Genomic DNA, 21,757 nt, shown 5'->3' on the forward strand with positions numbered 1-21,757 from the left:
TGGCGCACGTCCGTTCCGTTAATTAAATGTCTCAAAACCGCCATTAAATTATATCATAATTAAATCACATATCCAATTCAAATCAGTACGATGAACCACCTACGAGTATACCAAACTTGTAGCGCAGAAATCCGATAAAAGCATCAAAATAATCACTGAACTATTTCAAAGTGAAAATATCAAGCTTTATTTAAATAATATGACATTTTAAACAGATGAATTACAAACACCTCCCTATTCACACCGAATGAAAAGAACGAATTTAAAATTACCTCAATGTATTTTTTATTCTTCAGAGTTGTTGTCCACTGGTATTTCCTGCTGTCATTTGTCCCTACAAAAAATCCAAAACTACATCTAGTATTGTTATATAAGTTCATGTTAACAGTTAACTCTCACGTAAATGGACGTGTCGTTCGTGTTTTGTGAATTTGTGAAAAAGAACTAATCGAAATTACAGATGTTAAGTAATCAAAGTGATACAAAAGAAGACACAAATATACTTATTACAGAGACAAGACACAAAGATACTTATTACAGAGACAAGACACAAAGATACTTATTACAGAGATAAGACACAAAGACACTTATTACAGAGATAAGACACAAAGATACTTATTACAGAGATAAGACACAAAGACACTTATTACAGAAATAAGACACAAAGATACTTATTACAGAGATAAAACACAAATACACTTATTACAGAGATAAGACACAAAGATACTCATTACAGAGATAAGACACAAAGATACTTATTACAGAGATAAAACACAAAGATACTTATTACAGAGATAAGACACAAAGACACTTATTACAGATATAAGACACAAAGATACTTATTACAGAGATAAGACACAAAGATACTTATTACAGAGATAAGACACAAAGATACTTATTACAGAGATAAGACACAAAGATACTTATTACAGAGATAAACTGTATTACCTACCACGTTTTGTATACTTATTACAGAGATAAACTGTATTACCTACCACGTTTTGTATACTTATTACAGAGATAAACTGTATTACCTACCACGTTTTGTGGACAAATTCAACCCTTCGTTTAAGGGAGGGATGTAATGTGTCTTTGTTTCCTCAATGCATATACGTATGAGCTTAGTAAGTGTAACGTGAAAAGCTGAAAATTCTAGTCTTCCACAGATACTGAACGTTCCAATTATTACAGTGACCTAACTATGTGGACAAAAGGGGTATTGTTACCTCGGACAACGGAAGTAGCTCTGGGCTACATACCGAGCTGAATCAAACAAACATGGTACATTTTTAAAACAGACAGGTTGACAGGAATTGTTAAAATCAACCACCAAATGAACGATAAAAGTATGGAATACGTCATCATCCTGTTTCCACAAAAGAAATTCCTGTCCCCAGTTGAGGAGAAAGAGAGGGAAGGTATGGAAACACGAAACATTTTATCAGCAAGTTTTGTTTTATCCACAAGTCCACACTTCTCTATAGACGTCCAATGAACTAACAAGAGAAAACAGGTACACTACATGTTATAATTTGACTCTAACAGGTAAGAGTAATATGCTCTGACGGATGCATGTGCTTCGTAGGTGTGATGCAAAAAAAGTCTAGTTACTTTGTGAAACTTTCTTCGAGAGTAACAAACGTCGATTTGTTTTTGTGGGGTTTATTCTCTTTAACTGACGATCAAAAGTGATTTGGTTTATTACAATATAACAATTAATTTTATCAAACTTCACAAGCTGTGTGCTACTAGTTACATTTTACCCACATATCGTTGAAAATCAATTTATTGTTCCTGTGCCTTGAGGATCCGACTCAAAGACGCTAAAAGTAAGGTTGCTATCCATTGAAAGGAAATTCCAGTAGTCAGCTGATGCTAAATCGAATGTGTGAGTGATTCTAATTATGTCAGTTTACAACTAATATCACTGTGTAGATTTTAATTAAGCTGTACACTTTTAAATTGTTCCTGGTCACAACAAGAATTCATTATTTGCTACGTTACTTAACTTGTACGACATAGGTATGGTTTTATAAAACGAGAACTTTACAAACATGCACGTGAACTTCTAGTTTTGTTTGTTTTTATTAAAGTTAAACGGTTATTGCTACGTGAGTAATTGGTATTGTTGTTATAAAATGCTGTACATGATTGTAGTAGGATTTATCGGTTTTACTTCTATGTATATGGACATACAAGTAAATAAGAATTGCGTCATTTGACGTTCAACGTTACCTTAAGTTCGTAACCTTAATGATTTATCCTGACCTGCTTTCACGTAAATTAATATGATATTTTTTATTAATTTGTCAACTTTATTTACCAAAACATGTACGAGTATGTTGCAACCAAAATAAGATAACGCATGACGATCTTTATCTGTACTGCAGTACATCTCACTAAATAGTATCTAAGATAATCTTATTTTATTTCTCTTTATCTTATAATTGACGCCTTTTGCTTTGTGGATAACCTATAGTCGCAGAAGTTCTAAACGTTGCCTGATGATCCTTAAAGGAAACATTATCTAAGTGGGTGAAAACAATGACTGATAGTACATAAAGTGGGACTAACTTTAGAACAGAAACTCAAACGAAGTCTGATGATCCTTAAAGGAAACATTATGTAAGCGGATGAACACATTGACTGATTGTACTTAAAGTAGATCTAATTGTAGAAGGAAAAAAAAAACGAAGCTTATTGGTATTGACAAATTCTTTGTTGAGTTGATAAATTTGCACAAAGAAAAATGCGTAAACTATGTGGATAGGAACAAAATAGTTATGAAAAGCAGTTGCTATTTGGAAAGTAAAACATTAAATTTTTTTAAATTATTTTTATTATTTGTAATTACAGCAAACATTGCACATAAACCTACGGTTTCATTTCTCAAGAATTAGGTTAATCATGTGAAAAGAAATGTTTTAAAAAATAACATTAGAATCGGTGGCCCTATGAACAGCACGAACTTGAGAGCAACTAACCGAGTTTGTTTTAAATAAATAGAACAGTGGCCTCTATAGCTTCAAGCAATGCTGGCCAAATAAAATGATAATATGTAGATACTAATTTGTTTTAGGTATTCAGTTATTAAAACGGTGAAGTTTGTACTGATATTTAGCCTTTTAAATCACCTGGTCTTCCCTAACTATCTTGTCTGAGAACTTATGTGGCGTCAAGTGGTTTCTAGTTGCTTAGCTCATGACTTTCTACCACCAGGTCTCTGAACGTGTATTATAACGAAACGTTCTTAGTTACTCAACTCGTGCCGTTTCTACTGAGTATCTTGTGACTCAATTCATGCTGTATCTACTAAGTATCTAATAACCTAACTCGTAGTTTCAACCGAGTCTCTTGTCATTCAACTCACACGATTGCTACTGACTTTCTAGTCTCTTAATTCATGTGTTTTTTACTGAGAATCTAATCAGACAACTGATGTGATTTCTATTGAGTAACAAGTCACTCATCTCGCGGTGTCTACAGAGTATCTGGTTATAATTTCAAATAGTTTCTAGTAGGTATTTATTCGTTCAATTCATGTTGTTTCTATTAAATATCTGGGCCCTTAATTCAAGTACTAGATATTGTTACATACGGTGTCAATGTAGAGTGACTGTGTTCTAGCTTCCTTCTGTATCAATGTACAGTGACTGTGTTGTAGCTTCCTTCTGTATCAATGTACAGTGACTCTTGTTTTTATTACTACCTACTCTTCTAGTGTATATTTTCTATCCCAGGATATAGCTGTTGTTATTACTACCTACTCTTACAGTGTATATTTTCTATCCCAGGATATAGCTGTTGTTATTATTACCTACTCTTCTAGTGTATATTTTCTATCCAAGGATATAGCTGTTGTTATTACTACCTACTCTTACAGTGTATATTTTCTATCTCAGGATGTAGCTGTTGTTATTACTACCTACTCTTACAGTGTATATTTTCTATCCCAGGATATAGCTGTTGTTATTACTACCTACTCTTCTAGTGTATATTTTCTATCCCAGGATGTAGCTGTTGTTATTACTACCTACTCTTCTAGTGTATATTTTCTATCCCAGGATATAGCTGTTGTTATTACTACCTACTCTTCTAGGGTATATTTTCTATCCCAGGATATAGCTGTTGTTATTACTACCTACTCTTCTAGGGTATATTTTCTATCCCAGGATATAGCTGTTGTTATTACTACCTACTCTTCTAGTGTATATTTTCTATCCCAGGATATAGCTGTTGTTATTACTACCTACTCGTCTAGTGTATATTTTCTATCCCAGGATATAGTTGTTGTTATTACTACCTACTCTTCTAGTGTATATTTTCTATCCCAGGATATAGCTGTTGTTATTACTACCTACTCTTCTAGTGTATATATTCTATCCCAGGATATAGCTGTTGTTATTACTACCTACTCTTCTAGTGTATATTTTCTATCCCAGGATATAACTGTTGTTATTACTACCTACTCTTCTAGTGTATATTTTCTATCCCAGGATATAGCTGTTGTTATTACTACCTACTCTTCTAGTGTATATTTTCTATCCAAGGATATAGCTGTTATTATTACTACCTACTCTTCTAGTGTATATTTTCTATCCCAGGATATAGCTGTTGTTATTACTACCTACTCTTCTAGTGTATATTTTCTATCCCAGGATATAGCTGTTGTTATTACTACCTACTCTTCTAGTGTATATTTTTTATCCCAGGATATAACTGTTGTTATTACTACCTACTCTTCTAGTGTATATTTTCTATCCCAGGATGTAGCTGTTGTTATTACTACCTACTCTTCTAGTGTATATTTTCTATCCCAGGATATAGCTGTTGTTATTACTACCTACTCTTCTAGTGTATATTTTCTATCCCAGGATATAGCTGTTGTTATTACTACCTACTCTTCTAGTGTATATTTTCTATCCCAGGATGTAGCTGTTGTTATTACTACCTACTCTTCTAGTGTATATTTTCTATCCCAGGATATAGCTGTTGTTATTACTACCTACTCTTCTAGTGTATATTTTCTATCCCAGGATATAGCTGTTGTTATTACTACCTACTCGTCTAGTGTATATTTTCTATCCCAGGATATAGCTGTTGTTATTACTACCTACTCTTACAGTGTATATTTTCTATCCCAGGATATAACTGTTGTTATTACTACCTACTCTTCTAGTGTATATTTTCTATCCCAGGATATAGCTGTTGTTATTACTACCTACTCGTCTAGTGTATATATTCTATCCCAGGATATAGCTGTTGTTATTACTACCTACTCTTCTAGTGTATATTTTCTATCCCAGGATATAACTGTTGTTATTACTACCTACTCTTCTAGTGTATATTTTCTATCCCAGGATATAGCTGTTGTTATTACTACCTACTCTTCTAGTGTATATTTTCTATCCAAGGATATAGCTGTTATTATTACTACCTACTCTTCTAGTGTATATTTTCTATCCCAGGATATAGCTGTTGTTATTACTACCTACTCTTCTAGTGTATATTTTCTATCCCAGGATATAGCTGTTGTTATTACTACCTACTCTTCTAGTGTATATTTTTTATCCCAGGATATAACTGTTGTTATTACTACCTACTCTTCTAGTGTATATTTTCTATCCCAGGATATAGCTGTTGTTATTACTACCTACTCTTCTAGTGTATATTTTCTATCCCAGGATATAGCTGTTGTTATTACTACCTACTCTTCTAGTGTATATATTCTATCCCAGGATATAGCTGTTGTTATTACTACCTACTCTTCTAGTGTATATTTTCTATCCCAGGATATAACTGTTGTTATTACTACCTACTCTTCTAGTGTATATTTTCTATCCCAGGATATAGCTGTTGTTATTACTACCTACTCTTCTAGTGTATATTTTCTATCAAGGATATAGCTGTTATTATTACTACCTACTCTTCTAGTGTATATTTTCTATCCCAGGATATAGCTGTTGTTATTACTACCTACTCTTCTAGTGTATATTTTCTATCCCAGGATATAGCTGTTGTTATTACTACCTACTCTTCTAGTGTATATTTTTTATCCCAGGATATAACTGTTGTTATTACTACCTACTCTTCTAGTGTATATTTTCTATCCCAGAATATAGCTGTTGTTATTACTACCTACTCTTCTAGTGTATATTTTCTATCCCAGGATATAGCTGTTGTTATTACTACCTACTCTTCTAGTGTATATTTTCTATCCCAGGATATAGCTGTTGTTATTACTACCTACTCTTCTAGTGTATATTTTCTATCCAAGGATATAGCTGTTGTTATTACTACCTACTCTTCTAGGGTATATTTTCTATCCCAGGATATAGCTGTTGTTATTACTACCTACTCTTCTAGTGTATATTTTCTATCCCAGGATATAGCTGTTGTTATTACTACCTACTCTTCTAGTGTATATTTTCTATCCCAGGATATAGCTGTTGTTATTATTACCTACTCTTCTAGTGTATATTTTCTATCCCAGGATATAACTGTTGTTATTACTACCTACTCTTCTAGTGTATATTTTCTATCCCAGGATATAGCTGTTGTTATTACTACCTACTCGTCTAGTGTATATTTTCTATCCCAGGATATAGTTGTTGTTATTACTACCTACTCTTCTAGTGTATATTTTCTATCCCAGGATATAGCTGTTGTTATTACTACCTACTCTTACAGTGTATATTTTCTATCCCAGGATATAACTGTTGTTATTACTACCTACTCTTCTAGTGTATATTTTCTATCCCAGGATATAGCTGTTGTTATTATTACTTACTCTTCTAGTGTATATTTTCTATCCCAGGATATAACTGTTGTTATTACTACCTACTCTTCTAGGGTATATTTTCTATCCCAGGATATAGCTGTTGTTATTACTACCTACTCTTCTAGTGTATATTTTCTATCCCAGGATATAGCTGTTGTTATTACTACCTACTCTTCTAGTGTATATTTTCTATCCCAGGATAAAGCTGTTGTTATTATTACCTACTCTTCTAGTGTATATTTTCTATCCCAGGATATAACTGTTGTTATTACTACCTACTCTTCTAGTGTATATTTTCTATCCCAGGATATAGCTGTTGTTATTACTACCTACTCGTCTAGTGTATATTTTCTATCCCAGGATATAGTTGTTGTTATTACTACCTACTCTTCTAGTGTATATTTTCTATCCCAGGATATAGCTGTTGTTATTACTACCTACTCTTACAGTGTATATTTTCTATCCCAGGATATAACTGTTGTTATTACTACCTACTCTTCTAGTGTATATTTTCTATCCCAGGATATAGCTGTTGTTATTATTACTTACTCTTCTAGTGTATATTTTCTATCCCAGGATATAACTGTTGTTATTACTACCTACTCTTCTAGGGTATATTTTCTATCCCAGGATATAGCTGTTGTTATTACTACCTACTCTTCTAGTGTATATTTTCTATCCCAGGATATAGCTGTTGTTATTACTACCTACTCTTCTAGTGTATATTTTCTATCCCAGGATATAGCTGTTGTTATTATTACCTACTCTTCTAGTGTATATTTTCTATCCCAGGATATAACTGTTGTTATTACTACCTACTCTTCTAGTGTATATTTTCTATCCCAGGATATAGCTGTTGTTATTACTACCTACTCGTCTAGTGTATATTTTCTATCCCAGGATATAGTTGTTGTTATTACTACCTACTCTTCTAGTGTATATTTTCTATCCCAGGATATAGCTGTTGTTATTACTACCTACTCTTACAGTGTATATTTTCTATCCCAGGATATAACTGTTGTTATTACTACCTACTCTTCTAGTGTATATTTTCTATCCCAGGATATAGCTGTTGTTATTATTACTTACTCTTCTAGTGTATATTTTCTATCCCAGGATATAACTGTTGTTATTACTACCTACTCTTCTAGGGTATATTTTCTATCCCAGGATATAGCTGTTGTTATTACTACCTACTCTTCTAGTGTATATTTTCTATCCCAGGATATAGCTGTTGTTATTACTACCTACTCTTACAGTATACAATGGTAGTTAATTATTAACAACTTTCACAGTATATAGTGGTTATAGTTGTTAACTCTTGCTCAGTTGAATTGTGGCTGTTGTTGTTACCTACTATCCCAGTGTATATTTCAGGTGAACAACTAGGATTTTTTAAGAAGTGAGTTTATTCACTATAAATACACTAATTTTTAAATGTTACATTATAGTTAATAAGATAATAACATAACTTTTTTATTATACAATTCCTATAAATTTAAAGCAATTACACCATATAATACGATATATATATTTTATTTTCGCTTTATTTTTTAAAGTTAATTATAGGCTTACGTCAATTTATTCATATATTTATATAAACCATAATTTAGTCGTACATTGGAGCGTAATAGCATGTGGAAAATTGTTAAGCCTAATGGTGTGATATTTAGGAGTTTGAAGTGTGTTTATGTTTTTCTTGTAGCAAAGCCACATCGGGCTATCTGCTGAGCCCACCGAGGGGAAGAGAAACCCTGATTTTAGCGTTGTAAATCCGTATACTTACCGCTGTATTAGCAGTGAGCAGGAGTTTTAAAAACAATAGTTGTGTTTTAGGAAACCGATCCCAAGATATAAGTTGATACCGAAAATAATTTTTATCGTAACTACTCTCCAAGAGTCCATGCATGTTTGTCTAGAAAACAAGTACTCCAGTGGCACAGCTGTATATCTGCGGACTGATACCGCTAAAGACAGGGTTTCAATACCCGTGGTAGACAGAACAATGATAGCCCATTATGAAACTTTGTGCTTAGTTCTTAACAAACAAACGATAAAATAAAATGAACTTGTTTCTTTTAAAATAATATTTGATCATTGTTTATAAACAATAATTAACTAACAATTAATGAAAGTTGACTGGGTTGTATGATAAAAACGTTGTTACTTACGTCAGCATTACTCTTTACATGCACAGACTGGATTTGTGCGTCAAAAAAAGAGTATTGACAATTGTAAGATTTAAACAAAGTTGTAAACGTCTTCCGTTATGCTCTAACGGTTGCTGAGCGAATAAAAACAACACTAAATAAGTGTATTTCTTTGTGTTTTAAAGGAGTTCAGATAACAGGTAAATATACAGCTCCATAAATATGGCTCTTTCTTCCATATACATTTTTTGGGCAAGTTTTAAACGTTTATGGTTAAGAGTCCAAACATCACCCTTCGTTAGTGTACAGTATGTAATGATTATTATTTTTATTTACTATTCTAGTGTATAGTAATTACTATTGTTAACTACTATCCCCGTGTATAGTAAATGTTATTGATATAAACTGTCACAGTATATAGTGGTTATCAGTGTTATCTGCTGTTAGTGTATAGTGTTTATTAGTGTTATATACTGTCAGTGTGTAGTGTTTATTAGTGTTATCTAATGCCACAGTGAATAGTGATTATTAGTGTTATCTATTGTCACAGTGTATAGTGATTATTAGTGTTATTTACAATTCCAGTGTATAGTGAATATTTATGTTACCTGCTGTCACAATGATAGTTGTTATTAGTGTTATTTATGTTACAGTGTATAGTGGTTATTAGTGTTATTTATGTTACAGTGTATAGTGGTTATTAGTGTTATTTATGTCACAGTGTATGGTGGTTATTAATGTTATCTAATGCCACAGTGTATAGTGGTTATTAGTGTTATCTACTCTCAGAGTGTATAGTAGTTATATGTGTTACCTACTGTCACAGTGTATGGTGGTTATTAGTGTTATCTACTCTCAGAGTGTATAGTTGTTATTAGTGTTATTTATGTCACAGTGTATGGTGGTTATTAGTGTTATCTACTCTCACAGTGTATTGTGGTTATTAGTGTTATGTAATGTCACAGTGTATAGTAGTTATATGTGTTACCTACTGTCACAGTGTATGGTAGTTATTAGTGTTATCTAATGTCACAGTGTATAGTAGTTATATGTGTTACCTACTGTCACAGTGTATGGTGGTTATTAGTGTTATCTAATGCCACAGTGTATAGAGGTTATTAGTGTTATCTGCTCTCACAGTGTATTGTGGTTATTAGTGTTATCTAATTTCACAGTGTATAGTAGTTATATGTGTTACCTACTGTCACAGTGTATGGTGGTTATTAGTGTTACCTACTGTCACAGTGTATTGGGGTTATTAGTGTTATCTAATGTCACAGTGTATAGTAGTTATATGTGTTACCTACTGTCACAGTGTATGGTGGTTATTAGTGTTATCTAATGCCACAGTGTATAGAGGTTATTAGTGTTATCTACTCTCACAGTGTATAGTGGTTATTGCTCTTTGTACACTGCCCAGTAGTCCTAATGAATATAGCTATAAAGGTATTATTATCTGTTGTCTAGTGCATAGGGACAATAATAAGGAATAGTTATAAAGATATATTAGTATCCACTTTCCACAGTATAGCATTAGTCCTTTCAATATATTGTTTTCCACTATCTAGTGTGCAGAGTACTTCTAACAGATGGCTACAAAGATATTGATTTCTACTGTCTGGTGTATAGCAGCAGTGGGGTACTTAAAGGATACTGGTATCCGCTGTCTAGTGTAGAACGGTAGTCCTAATAAATGTTACTATAAATGTTATTTTTCACTGCCTAATATACAACAGCAATGCATGTAATAGATATAAATATACTGTTATCCCCTATCGAAGGTACAACAATGGATTTTGTTATACATTGTCGTACTGAGTATCAGGAGATATCTTTAAACACTAGTAAAACTTTCCAGAGCTTTGTCTGGATTTTTATAACGTATTGACGTATTATTTACTATCTAACTAAATCCTTACAGTGAATGATAGAGTTCAACATCAATATTAGCTGTGTTTAAAGAAAAATGTTGATTTGTTTGTATCAGTTGAAGTCGACAATAATTCTATACTTATTAAACCATGATGTGTTACCACGTGTAACACACGTTAGTTTCTCCTACAATTATACGTCTTTATTTAAATCTTGAGTCAAGATGTTTTGAGTGTTCAAACTCAGAAACCCAATCTGTAATTTTCACTCTCCTCGGAAGTTTGGATTCGCTACATTCTATAAGTCCACAATCTTTTAGAAAAACAATATATGGAACTCTAATGAAACATTTCTGATAGTAACGTAACAAAGCTAATAAATCTTTAATTTAACACTAAACTTGCTGTAAAAGTGGAGATTCGTGAGTTAAAATGTAATTCTAGTTGCGGTATATTCATTAAGTATATACAAACACAAACCAACCCTAATCCTAAGCTTTGATAAACTTGTTTCTCTCTTCAACGGCATTCTAGTTACCGAGCCACCAAACAGAAAAAAGTCGCATTTTTCGAGAGATTTATTTTCCTGGAAACGTTCACCGCGTCCTGAAACTGCTTTCCCTGTAGTATGTTAGTGCACAGTGTATAGCTGTTAACTTCCGTTTGCAATTGCATACAAAACTACAGTGCGTGCAATGAACCCTAGTTGTTTACTTACCTATATAAAACTGCACGTGTTGCCGAAACAGAAACATAATGTGTTGATTACTGGTTTAGGTTTCCAAATTCATACGCGAGCGACACTCCTTAAAATAGGAAAGCATTGTCTAAACGTTAAATTGTCTAAAGTGTTAAATATTTTAGTAAACATACATACATACATAAAACATTGGTAATATATGTAATTGATATAGTATTGAAGATCTGTCTGCAGAAATCAGATGTTAAAAATATTTCAACCTTTATGCCAGTTAACTGTTGAATTACTCCACAAATGACGCTTTGAAAAACACAATTTTGAATATTTTAAATAGCATTTTAAGTGATAAATTTTATTAATGTAATATTGATATATTTATGGGATTTAATTTATTAAAGTAGTTATTTGTAGCAAGAGTTTTAGTACATTCCTTATAGATAATTAAAAAAACAATTTATCTAATCATTAATTTCAATATATGAAATATAATATTTTGAAATTTATTTATTAAGAGCTTTTCTGGTGATAAATTCCGATGTTTTCCTTACATACACCAATTTTGTTTAAATAAAATAGTTCTTTAATTAGTCAACCCCATTGCTATGGAAGCCCGGCATGGCCAGGTGGTCCAGACACTCGACTCTTAATCCAAAAATCGCGGGTTCGAATCCCCGTCATACCAAACATGCCCACCCTTTCAGCCGTAAGGGCGTTATAATGTGACGGTCAATCCCAACTGTCGCTGGTAAAAGAGTAGCTGGGGGGGTGGTGATGACTAGTTGTCTTCCCTCTAGTTTTACACTGCTAAATTAGGGACGACTAGCACAGATAGCTCTCGTGTAGTTTTGCGCGAAATTTAAAACAAACAAACAAACCATTGCTATGCTTTCACACACGAACATTAGTAAATATGTTATTTTATAGATAGGGTATCACGAAATTGTAATGTTATTCTTATAACGAACCTATCTTTAAATCAGAAACCTTTACACACTTATTGGTTACTGTTTGCCTTAATAAGGTAGGCTATTTTATAGCTGTAGTCATTATTGTTACTTGTATGAAACAAACCACACGTTTTCCATTCTCACACAAAAAATTTGATACTGTTTCTAAAACTGTTTAGTATGTACGTTGATTTTGTTCATAGTTTTTGTTTGATTTGAGGCCTCTGTCAGAAGGCGTATACAACTGGTCAGTAAACGATCTACATTGGTTAAAACATTTAAATGTAACAGTAATTAATGTTCATCCTCTTTATTTTAATAAAAAATATATAAAAAGTTGTTGAATTGTTATTAAAGTACTTGATACTTGAAGTACATCTTTATATAGCTAAGCTAACCAAAAGTATATCATCTTTCACTCCCAGAAGAACCTATAATGTAAATAGTTAAAAAGAACCAATAGGTTTATTAGGGAGAAGCACCATGGAAACAAAAAAATAACTCATTTATTTTAACTTTTCGGAATCTGCACATTTCACATCAGCAAACTACAAAATGTCAAGGAGTGTTTAAATTCCGAAACGTTGAAGTAAATAAGTTGTTAAGTGCTACTGTGATAATCCTGTTCCGAATCTAACAAGACCAACATTTTTAGCTTTGTTTCGTCATCGGTATTTACACGTTCTACAGAGAAAGTAACTCTTTCAGAATGTTCGAGAAGAGATACACGGTGGCTGTCTGCATATAGATGTTCCTAATTTTGAAATGATGGAGTACAGAGGAGATATCTAGTCAACAAAACCCACTCCTTACTCTAAGGATGATGACCGAATACCTTAACACACCCATGAACGAAGTAAGATTTTACTTCAATTCGTGAGGAAGCTGCTAACCGCTGGGCTACATAGTAGTAACATGCATTTTTTATCCATTAAATGTTATCCTAAAAACAAACAAAAATATTAAAGTTGCTTCAAATAAGAACGGGCACAAATCTAGACGCTTGCCATAAGATAAATGTAAAAAAATACTGTGTTGCAAGCATTGTGCATTTAAAATAGATCCAAGGATTCATATTTTTATAACAATATATTTGCGACTTAAACTTGAGTATATTAAAGTGTCCTGATATTAAATAAAACAATACAGTAGGCTTAAAGTCGGCGAATGAATGAGATATTTTGTGCTCGAAAAGGTTTATCTCCGAGTCAGGTCAGATTTGGCCTAATGGTTAGTGTGCCCGGACAATGAATTCACTAAAGCACCATCTGCACTTTGGAGCCATGAGTGTGTTATAAGTGTGACGGACAAATCCCACTATGTAGTCAAACCTGAGTAATCCAATAGATGGCAGTGGGTGCTGTTAAGTAGCTGTCTTTCCTCCAGTTTGTCAGTTCAAAATCAAGGGCACTAGTAGGATAGCCTTGTGTCACTTAATAATCCTGACACGAATAATTGCTATATTAATAAGAAAGCGTAGACAAAAGTTACTATTAAAATAGAAAGTCAGTTTGGACTGAAAGACACGTTTTATATTCGAGGTTTAGGAAATATATTTGCACCTTTCACTCGGAAGAAATGGAATGATAATGCAGTTTTGTTTCCATGTTTCACTTTTAATGAGTTTCAAAGTTATAATTCAGTCGGTTTAGTTTAGGTAAGGCAATAAATGTTATTTCTACAACCATATACCAGTACGAACTATCTAGTAGGTGCTTGATTTCTTTCAGGTGGTTTCGTTTGGTATCTCTAATGTTCACTGTTTCTACACATGCAAGTCACAAACAGTCAGTTAGCATGCTGCTAATGTCTACATGGTGATAAACGTTTTAGTATTTTGTAACCAGAGAATCAATAGTCAAAGAGAACAAGAAGAACGACATCTTTCCTGTTACAATTTATGCAGAATAAACAAAATAAAGTATTTGGTAAAAAACACGCATTTCCTTTAAACTTATTAAAAAAACTTGAACACCTTACAATAAACTGAAAGGACGTGTGGTTCCGAACTAGTATGCTAATAAGGTGTACTCTAGCGGAATGATAAAACTACAGTGACGAAAACAGTAATCGTTTCCTACAATATTAAGGTGGTGATAATGTATTTATGATTTTAAGTGAAGATAGGACGATAATACGTTGCTAATAACATAACAGTTTTCATTTTTCTACTGAGATAAGTTGAACAGTTTCTTTTCTTCTCATTGCCAAAAACATAAAATATAACATGGAAATAATAACAACTGTATTACTGTCGTTTGTAAAGGAAGATAGCATGTTGTTAATGTAAAATTTGTGGAAGTAATAATGTTATTCTTCCTTCTAGTAAAGCAGTAGCTAAATAATGTAATAGTAACTAGTTAGCAGTAACTAAATAATATAATAGTAACTAGTTAGCAGTAACTAAACTACGTGATGGTAACTAGTTAGCAGTAACTAAATAATATAATAGTAACTAGTTAGCAGTAACTAAATAATATAATAGTAACTAGTTAGCAGTAACTAAATAATATAATAGTAACTAGTTAGCAGTAACTAAACTACGTGATGGTAACTAGTTAGCAGTAAATAAATGATGTGATGGTAACTATTTAGCAGTAGCTAAATGATGTAATAGTAACTAATTAGCAGTAACTAAATAATATAATAGTAAGTAGTTAGCAGTAGCTAAAAAATGTAATAGTAACTAGTTAGCAGTAACTAAACGACGTGATGGTAACTAGTTAGCAGTAGCTGAATGATGTAACAGTAACTAGTTAGCAGTAGCTAAAAATGTAATAGTAACTAGTTAGCAGTAAATAAACGATGTAATAGTAACCCATTAGCAGTAGCTGAATGATATAATAGTAACTAGTTAGCAGTAGCTAAATGATGTAATAATAACTAGTTAGCTGTAGCTAAACGATGTAATAGTAACTAGTTAGCAGTAGCTAAACGATGTAATAGTAACTAGTTAGCAGTAGCTGAATGATATAATAGTAACTAGTTAGCAGTAGCTAAATGATGTAATAATAACTAGTTAGCAGTAAGTAAATGATGTGATGGTAACTATTTAGCAGTAGCTAAATGATGTAATAGTAACTGGTTAGCAGTAGCTAAATGATGTAATAGTAACTAGTTAGCAGTAGCTAAACGATGTAATAGTAACTAGTTAGCAGTAGCTAAATGATGTAATAATAACCTATTAGCAGTAGCTAAATGATGTAATAGTAACTAGTTAGCAGTAGCTAAATGATGTAATAATAACCTATTAGCAGTAGCTAAATGATGTAATAATAACCTATTAGCAGTAGCTAAATGATGTAATAGTAAATAATCAATAACTGGTCTTTTCTCCACCAGGACATAACAATGGACTGGCTTTACCTCATCCTGTTGTTTGTTATATTTCGTCTCTGTTTATTGGTTGAAGGTAAGTTATTTCTATATTTTATTTTGGTTCATTATTATTATTTACTTATATGTGTTTTGACTTTTCCGCGTCTTCACTATCTTATACATACATATATGTTTTGAAGTGTACATAAAAAAAATCGGAAGACAAATGAAGTAAGTACTTGATTAGAGTTTATTGTTCAAAATTTATATTATTCATGTTCTATGTTTGTTGCATACCACCTATCAGGGAAATTCGTATTATACGGTTCCGTTAACAGCGGACGGGTATTGTTAAATATGTAATTAGCAAGAATGTCTGTCAGCCTCAATTGATCCATATCCGCAAAAGGGCAAACCATCCACTTTCTTTGTGAACAACCCAAGTTTATGTATAGACACACGTAGAAAATGTTTTTTGGATGGCTCGCTTTATGAAACTTCTCTTGTATCAATATTAATTTAAACTTACGTCATTTTGTATCTTTGTCATATTGTTATTTGCAGTAAAATATCAGCTTAAGTACACAACTCTTCATGAATACATTCTGATTCCAACAGGCCAAAACTGTTTCGGAGGTATTGAGTCGTACGAAAAGAGCACGAACCTTGCGTTTTCCAGTAACATCCGATCAAACACAATACTGGAACGCCAAGGCCAGTCTCTAACTAGAGACTGTATAAACCTGTGCAAACAAGAAAGCCAGTGTTATTCATTTGCTTTGGATTATCCTCAGTTTCGGTGTTTTTCCTACAACGTAAATTCTATCGGACGGAGGGACCTACTTGTGGACCAACCAAGGACTAACTTCTTTGAAAAGATATGCATCCGTGGAGGTTAGTAAATATTTAGGTAAAGCATATAAAAAATTAATAAATCCGGAAGAATATTAATTCTGTCATTTTATATGTAGGGCCATTTATAGTAATAAAATATCGTTTTATGTTGTTTTATGTGCGTTTCTAGTTAACATTTCCAGATAAAAACTGGGCAAGAATAAGTAAAAACACAAAGAACTAAATATTGTTTTAACTCAACTACTAAACACTTCTGTGAAAGCAGCTGTAGTTAAGTACTGTTTATGTAACTCATTACACTGGTGATTACAACTTCTTGATGTTAAACAGAAGTCACTGCTTCGTTCTTTAAGTGGACAGGGCAACCTATGACAGACTTTGTGGAAATAAACTTTGGACTTTTGAGAGAGTTAAAGAAGCGTTCCTGGACGGTTATGTGGATCGTGAAGTTGGTAATGTTCAGAATAAAGAGGAATGTGAAAAACTATGTCTAACGGAAGTGTCTTTTACTTGCCGGTCGGCTGACTACGATGAAATTCAGCGTTTATGTCGAATGAGCAGGGAAGATCGACGATCCCAGCCGCAAGCTTTCAGACAAGTACCCGGAAGTAGCCGGGATTATATCGAGAACTTATGTATCAGTTCAAGTAAGTTTGTTTTTGTTGTTGTTTAATTTCGCGCAAAGTTATACGAGAACTATCTACGCTATCCGTCCCTAATTTAGCGGTGTAAGACTAGAGGGAAGGCAGCTAGTCATCACTACCCATCGCCAACTCTTGGGCTACTCTTTTACCAACGAATAGTGGGATTGACCGTCACATTATAACACCCCCATGGTTGAAATGACGAGCATGTTTGGTGTGACGGGGATTCGAACCTGCGACCCTCAGATTACGAATGGAACGCCTTAACCCACGTGGCCATGCTAGTAAGACTGAGAATAGATTTAAACTGTTAAATGTAAGTATGATTGGATTTGTAACACTATTACATCTTGTTATAATGTTTACAGTTGTTTATTGTGGTAGTTACTACACAAGAAAGTTACAGTATCAACTAGTAGTTATGGAAAGGTTGTGACGTCTGTAAACTGATTACTTACCTAAGTTTAATCACTAATTGGTTTCTGCTTTTACTGTTTTATAGTCCCTAATTATTAGCATCGGATGGCACTCCAGACACCTTCTGATAAATATTGTACGTAGTGGCAAGAGGTGGAATTTGATTGACTAGATGTTCTTTTATATTTACAAGTGTAGTTAAATGCTGTATTAGTTAGTTGGAAGTATACAAGTTTATTTCCATGTTTCATTATTTCAATATTAAATCACTTAATTATGTGATTACGTTCTTTAAAACGATAGAAAGTTCCAGGTAGATCGGAATTGCAATTTATTATTTTGCTGAATTTGGACACTTGTTATAATTTTATTTCTCTAATGTAATGGAATCGATTTTTATATAAGATATTATGTATATATATCTTTAACTTTACATTAGGTCTTCTGGTACTTTGGTATTTTCAAGTTGATTTTGTTTAGTATCGTGACCTCTGAACGCTCTTCAGATTTCAAGCTGTTTATATCACCAATGAACGGTGTTTGGAAGACTTGTAACACAGGAAAATATTACTTTTTGTGTTATGTGCCAAACGTAACAGTTTGAACGAGGCAGTCTGTCAAGCCTGTATTAACCCCCTTAAGGTGTCTGTATTCAAGGCATTTGTCAACATCTCCTAACAGACTCTGTAACGTATAAGCTATACTTCTTGGTAACCATGTAACATATAAGCTATACATCTTGGTAACCATGTAATATATAAGCTATACATCTTGGTAACCATGACATTTAGGAATGGACATTTGTTATCTTCTTCTATTTCTATTATGAATTTTGTTGCTGGATGGTGTCTATTCAGGTAGTTCCTGAATTCTTGGGTCCTGATTGTAGTTTGTGACCATATTCTGAATGTGTTGGAAACATATCCGATCCAAATTCTGCTGTCCTTCTTGATGGCGAGAAACCCACTTGAAATAAAAATGTATCTCAGAACGGCTGGTATGGGTATTAATAATTTTATTGATAAGGAGAGAACAATGTTTCGACCTTCCTAGGTCATCTTCAGGTTAAGTCATAACCTGAAGATGACCTAGAAGGTCGAAACTTTGTCTCTCCTTATCAATAAAATTCTGCTGTGTCTTAAGAGTAGCTGGTTTGAGGTCGTAATCGTCTCAATTGTCCACATAGAAGTTATTGAGTACTGATCATGTGGATGGACCCATAGCTAAGCCTATTTGTTATTGTAGTACGTTTCCTTCGTGTTGGAAGTGAGTTGTGTTGACAAAGAAAGTTATGAGTTCATTTATCTTTAAAGCTTTATCATGAAATTAAAAAATATAGTCTTACAGAGTTTACAGACTTTTGTTAAAGGAATGTTGACGTCCTGGACTCCTGGTTGTGCAGTGTTTTTAAGATATATGTTATTGAAAATGCGATGGTTCTTGTAGAAGGACTAGGGAAATAACACTAAATATTGATAAAAAAGCTAACAGTGAAATAAAAAGGACAGGTACAATGTTTATTTACTTTATTGAAAACAATAAGCTTACAACAGCGCGACAAACAATGTCTGATATGAGTTAGAACTATATAATTTGTATATGTCACAGTAGAATAATGTAGAATGAAACGGTACACTAACACAACTTATATTTTGAAAAAAATTCACTTAATAATGCAAACTGAAAGCAAATATAATTAAGTCAAATTTATTTATGTAGGAATATTTAAACCCTTTACTATTTTAGTCTAGAAAACAAACGAAACCTTAAGACATAAAAGGACACTTTTGCAAGGCTTAAGAATCTCGTAGGATCTCAGATAATGAAAATATGCGAGTATATACCTTATTTTTTGCTTTTGTGCGCGTGCCCCTTGAGATCAAACAATGTTTTAATCTTTTTTCAGTCTTACTAGCAGAAATATCCGCTCTCTGGGCAGGTATAACTGACAGTTCCTGTGGAAGGCTATTGGGTCCCCAGCCTCTTCTGGAATTGTCTGACAGTAACAGCAACTTACTCATACTTGACATTTAATAATGTTTGTCATATTTATGTTTGTTCGAGATCTGAGTTTTGGATGTATACATCGCAAACTCCGTTATGATAAGATAAAAGTTTCACAACACATAGAGGCGGTGTATTGTTCGTATCAAACATTAAAAATAAACGTAAATAACCTTTCTATTAAAGTAAAATTTCACTGTGAACTAAAGACAATTAGATAAAAAAAAACTGCTACTATAAAGTAAGCTTTTCTACACTAACGATGTTTTAAGAATCAACCTAAATTAGAGTTTATTTTTAACTCTACATTCTGGGAACTATTTGAATGAGATACAGTTTTACTACCAAACAAGATGACCAATGTCTATCGATAACACGAAAACTTAGCTATTTGAGGAGAACTTTTATAAAAGTATTGATGTTATATATTGTTTTTTAAGATCACGAATATAACAGATATTATTTACTTTATCATGCCTTTATTTAAAGTGGAATAAAATGTTTACACTCTTCTGTGGGATCCAATGGCCATTCATAATTCACAGAAACGATCCTCCATTATTTAGAATCACTTATATAAGATACTCCAAGAATGGGTGACCTGAAAAAAAACACACACACCAGGATTCTCGTTAGTAATATCTTAGCATCTGTGCTGAGACTAGTTTTTGAGAAAAAAGTACGAACATAATTTAAAATAGTCCCCTCTTGGGCCCAGAAAAGGACCAGAAACACAAATTTTGATGTCAAGCTCGGATTTAGCGATCGTTAAAACCTACGTTTTATCTACTCTCCCTTACTAAGGGCTGTGTCTTAAAAACAAAGGCGTAGATCCTGGGGGGGGATGGAGAGTATACATTCTTCCCTTCATTTTAGGTTGGGGGTAAAGTGTTATCAAGTTATCAAGTAAATGTTATCAAGTCTCATTTCCCCTATACATTCAAAATAATTTTTTTCATTTTTTTATGTATTTAATCGTACTTGAACCTTCAACACCCAGGGTACATATGAATCACGTTTATTCTTGGGACAGGACGTTTTCATGCGATAAATGGGCACAGACAGAACTAAGCAACAATTCCATAAAAATATCATATCTCTTGCCTTGTTCTGGATCATATCGTCTGAAATACCAAACAGTTTCTAGACTTTCTTATAAAGCCTTCAGATAGAAATTGAAAAACAACAACAACAAAAAACATAGACAATGCTTTCCTTCGCACTCAGGCCTGGCATGGTCAGGTGGAGTTAAGGCGTTTGACTCGTAATCTGAGGGTGGCGAGTTCGAATCCCCGTGGCATCAAAACATGCTCGTCCTTTCAGCCTGGGGGCGATATAATGTGACGGTCAATCCCACTATTTGTTAGTAGAAGAGTAGCCGAAGAAGTTAGCGGTGGGTGGTGATGACTACCTGCCTTCCTTCTAGTCTTACACTGCTAAATTAGGGACGGCTAGCGCAGATATTCCTCGTGCAGCTTTGAGCGAAATTCCAAAAACAAATTTTCGAAACTAGTAGGAGCAATTATAGTGAAAGCCATAAATAGAGTTTGTTCTTTATTATTAAGACTCAGAATACTATAACCATACCAGTTAGAACTGATCTCTTTTTTTTTTTTCGTTATGAAAACCCGCCATTTTCCTACTGAGAGCATAAGCAATTTTTCTGCGTAGTGTCAAACAGTCAGACACATCTTTGTTGGTTACTACGTTTTGTATTCTGACTCAATATTACTTAGATGTGTATTCCATCTTTAAGAAGCTTGCACAACAAAGTTAAGTATATTTTTCCGTAAGGTAAGCATCATTATCTTTTATAAGGTTTTTATTTCAGTTCGAAATAAAAGATCAAGTACACAATGTTAATTTTGAATTTCGCATAAAGCTACAGAGGAATACCTGCGCTAGCCAACCCTAATTTATTAGTGAGAGACTAGAAGGAAAACAGTTAGTCAACACCACTGACCACCAACTCTTGGGATACTCTCTTACTAACGAGTAGCGAAATTAACATTGTAACGCTGCCACGGCTGAAAAGGCGAGTATGTTCTGTGTGACGGAGGATTCGAACGC

General features: G+C 33.3%; 1 protein-coding gene across 1 annotated transcript in view; it reads left to right on the top strand.

The window, feature by feature from the left end:
• Nucleotides 1-1,412: 1,412 nt before the first annotated feature.
• The window catches only part of LOC143224022 (uncharacterized), a 46,133-nt gene continuing 25,788 nt past the window's right edge, over nucleotides 1,413-21,757 (top strand). The window contains exons 1-4 of the mRNA XM_076452486.1: nucleotides 1,413-1,888; nucleotides 15,792-15,861; nucleotides 16,386-16,661; nucleotides 16,976-17,269. Coding sequence (XP_076308601.1) covers nucleotides 15,801-15,861; nucleotides 16,386-16,661; nucleotides 16,976-17,269 — 631 coding nt within the window. The 5' untranslated portion in view covers nucleotides 1,413-1,888; nucleotides 15,792-15,800. The remainder of the gene's footprint in view (nucleotides 1,889-15,791; nucleotides 15,862-16,385; nucleotides 16,662-16,975; nucleotides 17,270-21,757) is intronic.

The sequence above is a fragment of the Tachypleus tridentatus genome, chromosome 8 (assembly GCF_004210375.1).
Source record: "Tachypleus tridentatus isolate NWPU-2018 chromosome 8, ASM421037v1, whole genome shotgun sequence".
In the NCBI taxonomy this organism is placed as follows: domain Eukaryota; kingdom Metazoa; phylum Arthropoda; class Merostomata; order Xiphosura; family Limulidae; genus Tachypleus; species Tachypleus tridentatus.